At 48.0% G+C, this 15,524-nt stretch overlaps 3 protein-coding genes across 3 annotated transcripts; 2 read left to right on the top strand and 1 right to left on the bottom strand.

The window, feature by feature from the left end:
* Positions 1-1,895: 1,895 nt before the first annotated feature.
* On the bottom strand, positions 1,896-3,485 carry BO88DRAFT_479374 (MFS transporter; the record flags this gene model as incomplete). The annotated part of the gene is made up of 2 exons (XM_025712067.1): positions 1,896-2,545; positions 2,599-3,485. 2 exons carry the CDS (start codon positions 3,483-3,485, stop codon positions 1,903-1,905), a joined length of 1,530 nt encoding a protein of 509 aa, XP_025564981.1. The 3' UTR covers positions 1,896-1,902.
* A 1,965-nt stretch (positions 3,486-5,450) lies between these two features.
* Positions 5,451-6,213, top strand: BO88DRAFT_403373 (Dabb family protein). Its single transcript, XM_025706343.1, has 3 exons — positions 5,451-5,662; positions 5,722-5,832; positions 5,887-6,213. The coding sequence occupies exons 1-3, from the start codon at positions 5,471-5,473 to the stop codon at positions 6,040-6,042; spliced, it is 459 nt and encodes a 152-aa protein (XP_025564980.1). The 5' UTR covers positions 5,451-5,470; the 3' UTR covers positions 6,043-6,213.
* Positions 6,214-6,523: 310 nt separating this feature from the next.
* BO88DRAFT_361911 (TauD/TfdA family dioxygenase) lies at positions 6,524-8,118 on the top strand. Its single transcript, XM_025703895.1, has 4 exons — positions 6,524-6,819; positions 6,872-7,358; positions 7,413-7,718; positions 7,774-8,118. Exons 1-4 carry the CDS (start codon positions 6,570-6,572, stop codon positions 7,928-7,930), a joined length of 1,200 nt encoding a protein of 399 aa, XP_025564979.1. The 5' UTR covers positions 6,524-6,569; the 3' UTR covers positions 7,931-8,118.
* The last annotated feature ends 7,406 nt before the right edge of the window (positions 8,119-15,524 follow it).

The following is a 15,524-nucleotide window of genomic DNA, read 5'->3' as shown; positions in this document are numbered from 1 at the left end:
GTTTGGTAATTCCGATGCCACTAGAGTCAAATTTCTCTATCATCATGGCATGGTTGTTTGCATCACTAGCGCAGCTACTGAAGCATATATAGATGATGATAGTCTTCTCGTTCCCGGGTACCTTATCTAATGCCTTGGGGATCTTTGCGTCGTATGGGAGGTGTATCCTATAGACAATTGATACTTGGAACGGAATATTCCAATAATCGTATATCAAAGGATTATCATACTTGCCATATCAAGACTCATGATATTGGCTCTTTCCTTATATTTCACGCCACCGATTAAGCTGTTCGAATTTTATAGGCCAGAGGACCTCAATCATTACTCTCCACCTATTACCTGGATGTTCCCGCACAACTCTAGTAGGAGTCATTGGTTCGCCGTACAGCACGCCATGACTGACCATAAATTCCACTGACTATAGGTGCGGATAGCACATTACGTTATGTAACCAAAGGGTTATAATATGTTCTCGTGTCCATATCGGTGCCAATGATTGGAAGAGCATAGTGCTGAACAGGCTTCCCTCCATGGTGATAAAAAGGGGCGGCATAAAGGGCTTAGAGTCGTCCACCACTCGCTTCTCTCAGTATGGTTTTCCATCCAATATCGTGTAAGTTGTCAGCATGAATAGATACTTTGACATCCATGGCCTTCCGAAGCTGCTCCTTCATAGAAGCATACAGCATACAGATCTATGATCATGTCAGTGGGAACAGTTAAAGAAGTCGAGTATACAAGAGCACAATGACCTACGCGAGTAGACGTCACATCTAGCATCCAGTTAATAAAAAAAAAAAATTGTCGCTCTGATGAGAAATAGCATATCAAAGACACATTGCTTTGCCTGGTTCTGGGAATCCTTCAATTACCCCCTGCCATCTTCATTCAAGTCATAAATAGAGTGTTCGTCGTCGGATGTCCTATAGATAACGAAGGGAGGTTTGCCTGCTCCCCTCGTGTATCAAAGCTCTTTATAAGCATCGATGCACTCGGTAGTGATGCTGAAACTCTCGATAGTATAATCAACATGATTATCGAGGTCAAATGCCGGCGACAGGGAGTTGGCAGCATACCCGGACGGAAGCTAAAGTTGTAATGGTATGGTCAGTGGCCGATTGTCATGTGTCAGTGATGAGAGAATTTAACTGACCGACATGCTAACTAATTATATTGACGAATCAAGAGGACATTGGTCTCTGTCTCATTGCGTGATGGTGTTATATATATCTATTTGTCGGACCTTCGGACCTGCGGTCCCAGATGTCCGAAACAAACACCACCCAGATTGAACGAATCCACTTTGCTCAGCATGTATGGGAGTTCAAAATCGAGAAAACAACACATGCCACCATAGGATGCAACGCATAGCAAGATCAAAATTTTGGCTGTGCTAAGGTTGGTACCCTTCGGGATGCCAAGAGTAGCAACATTCCGCTACTTCGGAGCTGCCGACCCGCCGGCCCGCGAGTCCGAAAGGTCAGAACCTGCAACTCTCTTTGCCCAACATGAAGCACTTGTCAACATCCCAGTATCGGCAGAATCTACCATGTCGTCACAGAACAATCGAGAAAACATACAGGAGAGATGGCATCGGCTCTCGTTAGTTCCACGGGCCGTAAGGTCCCAGTACGCGGGCCCAGAGTCCGACTGCCCCGGGAATCCGGCCCACAGTCGTTTCGGGACGGAGGCATGGCCATAGTGCGTTGGGCTCACTCGTCAGTAACTAGCTTTTTGAACAATCAATAATGAACACGGAACCTTCTAAAAGGCTATAGCCTAATAAGGCCTGAGTCAATGTTCGAATGAAATCGCGATCTGTATTGCCTGCGCTAATGCTAGTAACTCTTCTATGATATGAGGGAACAAAATTATAGTCAAGGCCAGCCATCGACAGCTTTAGGAAAGTGTGGAACCTTGCATCCTTCTAAGAAGCGGGCTCTTTTCACGAATCCTATGTCCCCAAAGATAGAAAACAATGGGAATGGAGATACACAAAACTTCCACGATACCCAGGAGTGTACTCCCCCAATTCAAGCCGAGAGTCGCATACATGGACGGGCCCGCAAGTGGAAGAACGGCACCCATAACACTCCTGCAAAGCATATTTCCCGCAAGTGCCGATGCAGCATAGATACCATAAGAGCGTGCCATGTAATTGGAAGCATAGATGAAGACACACGCGTTGCCAGCTCCGAAGGGAACACCAGACAGGATGGGAACGATCCAGTGCACGTTTGGAGTACAGGTCCACGCAAACCAAAGCTGCCCTATGGCCAGGAGAGTAGCACCAAGGCCAACGATGCTCACCATAGCCTCTGGCTGTACTGTGCCATCCTCTGATTTCCGGTGGTAGTTGATCACCCTGCGGAATATAGGCTCACATGCAATGGCTAGTAGAACGCCTATTCCGATGCCGATAAACGAGAGACCACCAATCCCGGGAGACCATCCGCGCTCTTGTTGAAAGGCAATAGGATAAGCGACGAAGCATAGGTATAGCACGCCATAGACAAGCGCCATGTATGCATCCCAGAAAATGCTTGCAGTGTGGTCAGAAGAGGGTAATCTATGAGAAGAGCATCTTGTTCTTACCAAATCGGCTCTGTTAGAAGCATTAAAAATGGGCGACCGAGGTTGGCTTTCAGTAATGGCATCAATTCATGTGTATCATCATAACGCGTCCACCACTTGTGATTCTGCGTTTTAGTTCTCCGGCTCTTTGCACGCCGCCTTAGGATAACTGGGGCGTACGTTTCCTTGATGAAGACCATTAGAACCAAGATGACGCCTCCAATGATTAGGACAATCCAATTCGTCCACCTCCATCCTAGGTACTCGTAGACGAATCCGCCAATTATCGGACCATAGACGGGGCCGTTCGTAGGACCAATGGACCAGAAGCCTAACGCTAAGGGACGATGCGTATCGGATACGATATCATTGACTGAAGCGGGTGAATTTGACATCAGGGCACTTCCAAAAAGCCCGCCAAAGAATCTGCTCACAAGGATTGTCTCAAAATTCTGCGCCAGGGCGCTAGGCAGCAGTAGTAATAAGAAAACCGTCATTGAGATGAGATAGACTGGCCGCCGACCAACGAGCTCGCTCAACGGAGCAAATAGAACACTTCCTGTCCCCATGCCCAGCAGGTAGGTGGTGACGCCAAGCAGGGCTCTCAGTTTAGAAATACCGAAAGTTTGCTCAAGGCCAGGGATACCAGATGTATATAAAGTGCTGGAAAGACTGACTACCGTGGCACCAAGGCTCATGGCTGCGACAACGATAGCCTTGTACCATAGTGGCCACAAACGGGGATTTTCTGTGTCATCTTCTTGCCAGTAGACTTCGTATTCTGTTGGATTCTGAATGCTCGGTAGCTTTGAGATCACGGGCTCCATACTCGGAGCGCAATAGCCCTCTGCCGGGATGAAGCTCGACCTTGAGTCGTGTGAAATATCGACATCTTTGGAAGAAGGCATTGTGGATTAAGCCGATTACAATTGACTTAGAACGCATATGGTATGGGATGTAAAGTACATAGAACAGGGACCTAGTATTTATATAGCGCAGATGTATCACTAATGGCATTTATTCCTATTCCCCTGACAAGTGGGATACCGGTAAAACAAAGCAGACCGGCGTTATGGCACTTCACAAAAAGTTTTGGTATCCATCAAGTGGGATGCCGGCGCTCCGGCTGGAGTAGTTGTAGCGATGATCTACGAGACTGGGTTAATCAGCTGCCGACAGGCGGGATGCCGAATAAAATCTTGACAACGTGAAGTGCGGTCTCCGTGGCGCGAAGCTTGCACCATCGACAAAGTATTCAGTCTACACATTGATTCACTAGGAAAAATGTATCATTTTCTTCAAGCGGGATTCTGAGTCCCCTACTTTCGATCGAGTGGAGAGAGAGCGGATGTAGGGATTAGCAATCGAATTCTCCCATTGCAATGGGCCACTAAAGCTTTTCCTTGGCGGAGTACCAGGTACATTGATTTAATAATGTAGAGAGTACTGAATTAGAGAATAATACTCGTGATGGCTTCCAGCAACTATAAGGTCCGCATTGGGAGGTGTAATCTTCACGTTCGTTAAATATCCGTCATTATCTGACAGAAGCTGATATGGGGTTATCCGCTAGAGGACAGCAGCGACAGTCCGTCGCCGCTTCTTGGTTTTGTGTAACATCTTATGAGAGAATATATTTCGTACACATCTTTGTGCTTTTACTTCACGGTGGCTAAGAAACAAGTCTCAGCAAATCCAGGGCAGCCCATCGACTACAGCATTCAGGCTCATAAAGGATTCGTCACTTCCCTGGGCAAATACCCTAAGGCTCTAGGTCAGCAATCCTGTCCCACTGATACCAATGCATATCGCTTGTACGCGTTTTCTAAGTGACAGATCCCGAAGGGTTGGAAACCTAGCACTTCATCTAGACTATGATAAGATCTGTCGAACCTTGTCGTTGGTCGGCTATCCATCCATGTGTCTGGACGCCCTCCAGTCGCGGGGTGTCATCAATGCCTTAGCAAGTATTGAAGGCGCCGGAGAAGATTCACGTATTTACATACTGATAAGAAAGACATCTCTCAATTCCTACAGGAGGTGCTCTTATCCTATCGTCTCCTGCTTGGTCAGTCAGCTGCGTCAATAAAGCTGTTTCAGCACAGTTTCGAACGAGCGAAAATTTTACAAGATCATGGAGGATCTTCTCTGCTACCACATCTATGCATCCGAAAGCAGCTGAAATCATCATCATCGTCTATCCCGGCCGATAGGCCTATCTATTCTGCCGGTCGGATTGTCGCAGTTCTATATGAGAGGATCAAACCAAAGAGCTTCGCGATGCTCGACATAAATCTATGCGAGATCTCCTGCGGACCGACAAGATACATGACAGTATTGGACCTTCTGCCTAGTACTACCAATTTTCGGGCCCATTGTCACATTCCTAAGCGTGGTTCAGATGGTTCTGTAAGTTATCCAGATTTTTCAGCAATAGGCAGCCGGACTGCTTTATGACTGTCATCTAGATAGTGTGGTTTTTTCATTCCTGGTTCGCGTTCTGAGCCCATAAATTATAGAATCCATGGATAGGCCTACCATCACAACGAGAAGCGCCAGAAAGCACCATTATTACGCTTCTGAATTATCCAAGCAAGTTGAACAATGCGACATCATGAGAAAGATGGAACTTTTGTGGAAGGTAGCCAGACGTCTAGGCAATCATCAGAGGCGCGGGTGGCTGTTGTGGGTCAGGAATGCACTAAAAATAGTGGTACTGTCGAATGAGAGATCATTCTCCTTCGGAGCAAAACAGCACTAGTTCAACGAAAGGTCGGACAGATTACCAAGTATCTCCCCGAGTAGCTAATCATTCGAAATCGCGTCGTTCATCCACTCGGCGAGGTGGCCAGTAACTTACCCCGCAGCTAAACCTGGCGGGCGCAGCAATATCATGGTAGCTCCGAGGCGACAAGCAGTCATTCTGGCTATCATCACCATTCTTCTTCTTTTCACCATCATCCTCTGGAAACACCCTTCCGGACTTTTACCAGTCCTTTCACATCAGTCATCGCCCAACATGTCGATCACTCACATTGTCATGTTCCAATTCAAAGCTGAGGTGAGCCCCGAAGTAATCAAAGATGTAAGTTACACCAGCCCACCTAGCGCTTATCCACATCTAACATTGGGACGTCCCCAAAGGTGTGCTCCCGTATGCTCGCTTTGAAAGATAATTGTATACACCCCACCTCACAAAAGCCATACATCCAGGCCGCATCGGGCGGGCAGGACAACTCGCCCGAAGGCATCCAAGTGAGTGATGAAGGAATGTCCTCCTTGCACATTTCCATAACTAAAATCCCAAAGAACGGCATCACCCACGCTTTTGTGGTGCACTTCGCGAGTGCTGAAGATCGTGATTACTATGTGTCCAAGGATCCAGCTCACCTGGCATTCGTCAAAAGTCTGGATGGTATCATCGAGAAGGCGCAGGCGGTTGACTTTACGGATCGCGTTTATTGATCTGCTGCTTAGCACCTTTGGGCTCAATGCAAGGGAGTTGAGGATGTTCCCATCCTCGTACCCCTCGGTCGCCTGAAACATTAGTTCTAATCTCATTGTTAGGTGAATGTGTACACTTATGGTTGTAACGTATTGAGCTGCCCTAGGTATCCTGATAATAAAGTCTTAACATCTCCAAACCGAAATAAAGCTCAGGGACAATCGCTAGTTATGTAATATCGCATTTGATAGACTGCTATCAGCCAAGGATAACAGAGAAGAGCCCCTCGTTTCAAATATCTGCCGATATCCGATAATGGAGATATGGCGATTCCTGCGCAACGTATTCTGTCATTGCCGTGCGGGGCATCGGCGAATGACAGCCAGCGCTTTTCTGGATGCCTTCGGCATCGTAATGCTAGCTTGAGATGGTGTGATAGGCACACCATTATATACCGAGCCCAGGCTGCTTCGTTATCACATCTTATTTTTTTCGTTTTCTGCAGACATCACGTTGAAGTTAATTCAAAGTACAATTACTATCCACCATGGTTGAGGTACAAACACTCGTCCAACCGGACATCCAATACCACCCCGATTATGCCAAATATACGGCCCGCACCCAGCGCCGTGTTACCACTGAAACCCTACCCAAGACATTGCCCCAAGCCTTCCCCGAGCAGCTGAACTCTCCCTTGGTCTGGGAGGGAACGGAAGTAGAGAAGCGCGATGACTGGATCTACCGATTGAACGATGCGCAGCTTGACGAAATCGACCAAGCGCTGCAGTCCTTTAAATGTGGTTCATCTGAATCCCAAAAAAGAAACGCATATTGCTAACACCTCCACAGCAAAGAGCCTTCCACTAGGCTCTATCAACCAGTCCACTTTCCCCCTACCAACCCTCCACCCCATTCTTCGCGACCTCTCCCGCGAAATCCACCTAGGCCGGGGCTTCGTCGTCGTCCGGGGCCTGCGCATCGACCACTACTCCCGCGAAGACAACATCATCATCTACGCCGGCGTATCATCCCACATCGGCAACTACCGCGGCAGGCAGGAAGATAACCGGGCCAAGGGAACCCCTTCCCGTGTGCTATCCCACATTAAAGACATCTCCAATACCGTCCAACCGGGGGCTATCGGCGCGCCCTCCAACACGGCCGATAAGCAAGTCTTCCACACCGACTCGGGTGACATTATTTCCCTTCTCTGTCTCCAAGAAGCCGCAGAAGGCGGAGAGAGCAAGTTAGCTAGTAGCTGGCACGTCTACAATATCCTTGCTAAGGAAAGGCCGGATTTGATCCATACGCTTACGCAGGAATGGCCGTTTGATGGGTACATATCTTCCATGCTCCCTATGTGACATAATCGACACTAACTAGAAGATAGATTCTCCAACCCCACGCAACCATACAGCACCCGTCCTCTCCTCTACCACCAAGCCGCCACATCTAGCACCCCGGAGCGAGTCCTGATCCAATACGCCCGCCGCTACTTCACCGGATTCATGGCACAGCCTCGGTCTACCAATATCCCACCGATTACTGAAGCGCAGGCTGAGGCGCTCGATGCGCTGCATTTCCTGGCCGAGAAGCACAGTGCCTCGCTTGGATTCCAGAAGGGAGATATTCAGTATGTGAATAACCTGAGTATCTTCCATGCGAGGAATGGGTTTACGGATGGACCTGGGAAGGAGTAAGTAATTCTTCTATCAGAGATATGAGTGTGAGAATGACTAATGAGGATATAGGCGTCATTTACTACGTCTCTGGTTGAGAGACCCTGAGTACGCATGGGAGACCCCGGAGCCACTGCGGAAGAGATGGGATAGTTTGTACAAGGATCTGGAGCCAGAGGAACAGGATTTCCCTCTTGAGCCGAGGATTCGGGGGAATACAACTTCTTAGGTGAACTTGACAAGTTTAGTTGATGCATTTTTTATTGTATTGTGAGGTTAAGAAATCCTATCTATTCTAAGTACAATTTCTTTTCTCAAGATTCTTGCGAAAGCAATAGGTTGTGCTTGATGAGAATCTTGCCTGCCCACGAACTCATTAAATTGCTATCACAGGATCAGGCAAGCATCTAACATGAGATTCTTAGTGAAGAATCGAGTGACTATATCTGAGATATGCATCATCATCACTTCTATCACTGGGTATGGTGTGGCCCGCAATAACGTTCCCTGTAACCAAAAATTTCAAATTCCCGTGACACGTTCCCCCACCACTGTCTTTGCCATTTCACTGCCATATACTGCCCTATCTGTAGCCGCAAGCAGGCATTATTTGGGCCAGACATTACTCCTTGCCCAATTACCCTCTTCACAATCGACGTTGACTGTTCCGCCCTTAGACCGCTCTCACAGTGAACAGTCGGGCCGGTGGACTAATGGACAATGCCAAACTCAGAGATAACTTGAACCCCATTGATCTATACGCCATATCCAAATCATATATACCACCCTCCAAAGCAGCCATAGATCTGGCGCACTGCACATGAGACAAGAGACATGGTGATTGGGATTCGTTGTGTATAGAGTCCCCAGGAGTCATGTCCCCACAATCTGATAACCCCGAATCTCCATCTCTCATTATAAGTAATTGCAGTATTTCAATGTGATGTAGAGGACGCGTGATTGGAAGCACTGCTTGTTTGATTTGCCCCGTGTGGTTGAGGATCGCTTTTGAGAAATAACTTCGGACATGAGTACCGTGCAGTATATAAAGCACACGGTCGGCTGTGGAGACAATGCCATCCCCCTGAGTTGCATTGCAGACATAATGAAAGCGACGGTCTGTACTTCTTCATATATATCTTCGAGCACTGTGCCGGAAGAACGGATGTTTTAATCCCGGCGTTCATCAGAGGGACTTGTAAGTCTAAAGACACAATAGCTGGCTCGGTCTGACTTTCGTCGCCTGGAGGTTTCGTTTATTCTGCACGAGAGAGAAAACCTATCAAGCAAGTTTGTGTGTTCCTCAGAGAGCTCGTTGAGGCTGCATAGTCTCCTTTTTATTTCCTTCCTCACCACATTAAACAGCCTTCATATCGTCAATGGGAACCCCGACATTGGCAAAGATCGAGATTGCCTTATTTCTATGGAAGCGTTGTGGTCAGGTGGGAGTTATGAAGCCCAAACCTAAGTTTTCCGTAGCAGGATATACTAGTATATAACGCGGACTAACGCATGGTATTTCCATCAGTGTCCCTCTTATCCTAATGTGCTTAGGAACAGACCGACCCGAACAATCGGTTCGGATCACGTTGGATTCATACACACTTGCTTCCAGCAGATGAAAGGAAGCAATTCCAAATTGGGATATCGGTAATCCGTTACTAATCATTCAAGCCAATATGATATCATTGGACAGGTCTGATGCAGCGATGTATCGTGCTTGTTATCTTTTGCGTCATTTCAATGTATAGAACAAGACATTATATTCTAATTGAATAGCCCAGTCGGTAACAGAGCGTCGGGTCACTGTCTTGGCATGTTTCCCATTCGCTGTCTGGGTAGCGAATGAGGCGTCAGGTTCGGCATTAAACAGAATGCTGAGTTTTCTGCTTTCTTGAGGTACTTGAGAATGAGAAGAGCGCGATCAACGTGCCTGTGCAATGTGTTGGAGCAGAATATTATCAGTGCTCCCACTGCATGGTTGATATCTGGCCTCGTAGTTATTGATCGACATGATTTTTCTTCAACAAGGATTTGATGATGAGACAGCTTGATCCGGGGCTTGATCGTATTATCAGGGGGTCCTCTGAGATGGGCACCAGCAAATCTTATTCAGTGGACCAAGAAGACAGGACAGTCATCCTTGCTTCTCCGGCGAGATTTTCCGAAGAACTTTAAGCGCGGTGCTACCGTGCAGACCTGGTTCGGCGGTAACAGGAACATACAACGCAGGAGCGAAGGCCGCAGTTATTCAGCTTGTCACTACATTGACCGCATTGATGCAATCACCACCCCAGTGATCTTTCCGGTTTCTCACTTGTTCCACTTCGCAAGCAGAACACCGTGCTTGGAACTTTGTGTGGCAATTCTCCCAGTCGCGTAAGTGCGGCGATTGTCTGGTAAACCAAGAAAGTATGTTTTAGTATCGTGGTCACATTATAGTAAATCGATCAGGTGGAGCTTCAAAGTTTTTATTGTTCTCCATCTTCACTGTTATGTGGTTGCGTTGCAACTGTAACCACAAACACACGTGAACAGGCGTCTCATCGAACTCTGCATGAAATTCAATGGATGCCATGTTAAAGGCACTGTCAACAGCCCAACTCTCTTGTCAGCAGTATCGTTACTCTCGAAGTCCGCAGCCCAGGCACAGGTTTCTTCCAGATGCCTGACTGTCTCTTCACTACCGGCCAAGTTGACCTGTCGAAGAAGACTTGCACTGCCTGCTGTGGGTTTTACATCCACTTTGCCGTGCGTGTCTGCTTGCTCTCAAATCCATCAAGAAGTAGTGCCAGACGACTCTAAAACATGATAACGTGTATCATGTCGCTTTCGATCTAGAGGTTTCTAGGGAAACCCTTGGCCGGATATCTGTCCAAATATCATCATCCGGCGACAGAGATGGTCGTTCACAGCTTGGAAGACTCCACCACCCACAGCAGGATTGGGCCACGAAACTCTAACGGTGCGAGTGAAAAGGTTGTTCATTCCAACCAGAGCATAGCCACGTGTCATGGCTTCGTTTGTCATGTATTGCAGGTTGTGTAGTGGAGTGTAACTGCAGAGGCTACCTCGACATGGCGTTCTGTATATTATCGGTGAACCGAATGGCATTGAGAAAATAACATGCCTAGCAAGAAAGTATATTATGGCGTGAGTGTCCACGAGGATTGAAAGCTGTCGTTGCTGCGCTCTGATAAGGTTGAGGGATTTGTTCGTATGGAATTGTCCCCAATGACATTCGTAGTTCCGGTCGGAGTTGGTGTCATGTTTGGAATAAGCACTGAAAGCAGGTGTAGCAGTCAGTCAGGCCTGTTTTGGCCCTCTAGCTCCCGGAAAAGATCATTCGGATTCCCGTTTGCCTTGGTGGTCTGCACAGGGTTTGGAGCCATGGATCGCTTTTTCTTTCTCGATTTTCTTGGCTGTTCTTCCATGTCGTTCCTCTCTCCGGCCTTTTTTCAGCTCCATCTTGTTGCTTATGTTGCTTAATATGGCTTTTGTTTCTTTTTATCACTCATGTTGGTTCGTTCATTCATTTATTCACTATGATCCTGTCAATCTTTGATATATCTTTCTTCATTTTCTTTCTCTCTAGTGGTATTTCATTCCGCTATATCGTAGCGTAGTATCTCTGTCACATTATTCTCAGCTCCCTCGTACATGGAAGAAATGTTGTCCTCGTCCTGGACCGATATTGGGTCAGTCACTCTCGCGTACGCGAAGCCTGCAGATATATTCCAACATTAACCACATCGAATCATGTGTCACGCCGCGAGACATTGTGAAGAAACTCTCCTCTGGATAGCTGATGCCGCAGATCTGTGGTGGTAGTCGTATCCAAATCGTATCTTGCATGTCCGATTCCTCAGGTGTTGCATTTCAAATGCCAACATATATTGAAGACGCACTGAAGCAACGTTGCGTCTTGTTTCCATGACTTCTCCCGATTCGTTTCAATACCGGAAATAGTCCCGGAAGGCCCTGGCTCTCGCAAAGATCCCAAATCTGCGCCTGATCTGCTCCTCGACTCACTTAATGCACTCTTTGGCCTTCCATTTCGGTCAACGAAAGCGAGCGGACCCCGAACCTTCTATCTTGCCTTCTTCATTTAAAGGCACGATGTTAATTGTCATGTCATGGTCGCCATCTTCGTAAATGACCCCATTCACATTCACTTCCGAATCGATCCATCCCAGGAAGCCCCGGCGCCTTGTAGCGTATCATCTTAGGCTTTGGATAGCTGGCCCGTGGCGCAAGAGTGAACGAGTTATATAAGTCGTCCGATAGTGGTCCTGACGTGCTTGATCGCTTGATTCCACCGGTGGCTCTATCCCCAGGTCCTGGAGCGCGCACAAGCACCGTATACCTAGTGGTGATTTGCGGTACTCTCGTTTCAGATCTTCTTTCGGACATCGTGTCTGACGTGACTGTTTCAATAGCCTTTCTGTGACTAAAATTTCAGTCTTTCATGTGGTTGTGAGATGTCCACCGCTGAGCATTATCAGCCAGCCTTCGGTCCATCATGCGCTCTTCTGGCACTTAAATGTCGCGGCATATGGCATAAAGGCTTGGCTGTATGTCTTCTTTGTATATACCATCCAGCCGATTGATGACTGTTGTTGATAGGTACAGGTCGGTCGAGCGTAAAGGAGCCGATAACAATTGCAGAGATCGCCGGCGAATTGACAAGATCCATAAGTGGCGATTGAGGCTAGGAGGCATACAGTCCCGATGTTGTTGGGAAGGATTAGAATATAGTCTGCCGGAGAGTCGACTGAATGGATTGTGTCTGAGTGTGTCGCTTTATATATAGAAAAATCGCCCTGCAGTGCGGAGTGATAACCATTCTAATGAGTTTCCCTTGAATTTGAAGAGCAAGTCGATTGAGAAGCGTAGGAGGGGCCCAGACGCACAAACCAATGGAAGATGTTGATGGTTCGAGCACGCCAGGATAATCCTTATTGATATACCACAAAAAGATAAGAACTGTGCTCTGGTAAGCCAAACCAAGGGGAGGACATCATAGTTGACTCCCACACGATCTATCAAGCTCATGGGATGGCCGCTGTAATTTGACGGCTGTAGGGTAGGTTCGATGATAGTAGGTGCACGACAACCTGGTGCGGCTGGATGGAGGCAAGAAGCTTGCGCGCGCCAACCACATCGATCAGTGTAGTGAAGGGTATCACATTAAACTCCTACTCTGCGGGCAGGCCAACCCATGTGCCGGTCTCGCGGTTTCATGGCCAAGTGAGGCTGAGGGTGTAGAACCTCGGAGGTGTAAAGCTAATATTCTCCGTGACAACCGCACACCATCCTTTCTCAGGAGCAGAGTTCTCCAAGTCAAAGATGACTGTCAGATGATCATCCGGCTGCAGGCGCGTTTCGCAGTCCTGCGGAAGAGCAAGGAAAGCGATATATCGACGGTTGCCAAGGTTCAGCACGGCTACCATGAGTAGCTCGCAGTATCCTTCTGGAAGATCCCTGCCGGGTTTATCCTTGCCTTCTTGCTCGTAGACCAGAGCGTTGTGAAGGTACGTGCCGTACTCTGTGAGATCAGCAAAGTGTTCCGCATCACGTACAGAGTTTGAGGACGCTCCCGCAACCACGCACCCCTCTCTTGGTTGCTGCGGCCTTAATCCACAGAAGTCAGATCGCTGGTTGCGACAATTTGACTGTGACTGGTATATTCGATGACCCTGGAACAAACGGTAGGTGAGGCTGACAATCGAAGACCAGATCTGAACTTAGGGATCAATGGTGGGAACTGTTCCGCATCCTCTTCTTCGATCTGAAAGTCGGACAGAGCCACGACAGACGATCGCACAATGCCCTTGTACCGTGAAAGAGAGGTTCTTGCAGAAATGTATTGCTTGAACCGGAGTCTGTATCCTCAGCGTCATCTTCGTAGAGAGACAGGACTAACGAAAATCCAAGGTGACAGGAGAGTAGAGACCATCGTAACGTGTATAGTGACTCCGGTGTATTGCTGTGTCCGCAACAACCAGAGTTGGCGATCGCGCTTCCTTGATCTTATTGCACATTGACCGTTTTTGACCCACACAGAGCCACCATCGAAAATGGAGAGGTTCAGAGTTCTCCACCTTCCAACTATCTTCTGTCTCTATGGCCAGATGGTCTGTATGACTCGAATTGACACCAAATGTGTCTCGGAGTACGATGAATGGAACATCATAGTTCCCGCAATCCTGCACCTCGCCAAAGCTCCAGACACCCCGATAAAGCCATAGCAACCACAGGGTATCCCCGAACAGTACTCGCCACCGTTCCTGATCTGCCTCCAGTGCGAAAGGCCGAAACTCCGTCCATGCGACACCCTTCAACAGCAGCTCGGTTCACGGTTGTGGGAAGGTTGAGTGGTAGGCGCGCTATCTGTCGCCATATGCTGCGGATGACGTTCCAAACTGCTTTTGCTATAGGGCATTGCCAGAATAGATGCTCAGCAACCTGCCAAGCATGATACCTTGGGCAGTCCTGGCGTTCGATCCATAGCTGCCGCGTTATTACCCCGTTCAGCAGAAGCTTCCAGTGTAGAGATCGGTGAGTTTGTAATAGTCGACTATTCGGTAGTATAATCCCTTCCACAGACGCTCCGGAGATACGTCGGCAAGGTCTGGACTTTCTCGTCGTCATCGCTGCACACGTCCGGACTTTCGAGCTTTCTTTAATAGCTGAATCCATTGAGTGGGAAAGCACCTGACTGTTTGCTTGGCAGCTCCTCAGTGAACAAAGCATCGTCGCATTCGTCGTCGCCCTCGATATCTATCTTCATAAACCGGCCAGAGCAAGATACCGAGGAGGTATGCATTTGTCCATTTTGGGCGGACGGTAGTAAGATCAGGATTGCGGGTATGCCAATCGGGGAGACGAGCCACACCAAGCCATGACATGGTACTGCTCAAAGTGTTGACAATTGATGGCTTCTCTGCTGGTAATTCGACTCGTTGACGGTAGGTGTAGAATGATCTGAGCTCAAGATTGCTGCCTGCTCTTGCGAACAGAGCAATCCATTATTGCAAAGAAATAGAAAGGGGGATCATTGCAGCCCTTGTCAATAGACTCATGTAATCTGATCGACAGAGAACGAACATTGACCAGCGCCTCTTTGACCTAACACAATTTCGATATCCTCGTATACTTTTGATAACAAATATCTGGACTCCCGACACCGCGCATGTCACATGCTCTGTTGCAGCCTCGTCCATCAGTTCACCAACCGCGACAGGATTCCATTTAATGGCAATTCCATCGATGTTTCCATTTTATAGGATTTGGCGGCGAGACAGCTGCCAAAATACCTGAAAGTCCCGAATATTGTAGAAAATGAGAAACGCAGGGTAGGTATTAATCGTTATGTCTTCAGATGGAAGTAATGTTAAGATCGGAAACACGGTGATAGCGCAGAAGTATCTCTTTCGCCCGTTGAAATGGGGGCTGAGCCTCTTCTGATCTGGTGAAGCGCACAGATGCCAGACAGTGCGAAACGCGAAGATATATCTCACCGACGTGTCTGATGAGTCGGTTTCCTGCTTAGCAACACACGACAAGCACCAAGCCAGGTCGAGCTGGGGTGTGCTTCATCAACCTAACACCCGTTTTTGCGTTCTAATGCCGCGCTGCCATGGATTTTGCGCTCGAGTACACTCGCTAAGAGCCCGCAGCCTCTGTACTTTCTCAACTATCATAGCAGAGATGCGACACGTTCGGATACCCAGAGGCATGTCGTCAGGTGTCAATGGAACTAAACCTTCTTCCCTGGGAAACGACGTAAAGAGGGAGTACGATATGTTCAAGACTGACAA

The sequence above is a fragment of the Aspergillus vadensis genome, assembly GCF_003184925.1.
Source record: "Aspergillus vadensis CBS 113365 unplaced genomic scaffold BO88scaffold_6, whole genome shotgun sequence".
Lineage (NCBI taxonomy): Eukaryota > Fungi > Ascomycota > Eurotiomycetes > Eurotiales > Aspergillaceae > Aspergillus > Aspergillus vadensis.
Note: the sequence above shows the minus strand (reverse complement) of the source record. Positions and strands in the feature narration are given on the sequence as shown.

Coding starts and splice junctions, on each gene's coding strand:
- BO88DRAFT_403373 (XM_025706343.1), top strand. CDS start 5,471: ATGGTAGCTCCGAGGCGACAAGCAGTCATTCTGGCTATCATCACCATT. Junction 5,663..5,721: donor GCCCCGAAGTAATCAAAGAT/GTAAGTTACACC, acceptor ACGTCCCCAAAG/GTGTGCTCCCGTATGCTCGC. Junction 5,833..5,886: donor ACTCGCCCGAAGGCATCCAA/GTGAGTGATGAA, acceptor AAAATCCCAAAG/AACGGCATCACCCACGCTTT.
- BO88DRAFT_361911 (XM_025703895.1), top strand. CDS start 6,570: ATGGTTGAGGTACAAACACTCGTCCAACCGGACATCCAATACCACCCC. Junction 6,820..6,871: donor AGCGCTGCAGTCCTTTAAAT/GTGGTTCATCTG, acceptor ACACCTCCACAG/CAAAGAGCCTTCCACTAGGC. Junction 7,359..7,412: donor CAGGAATGGCCGTTTGATGG/GTACATATCTTC, acceptor ACTAGAAGATAG/ATTCTCCAACCCCACGCAAC.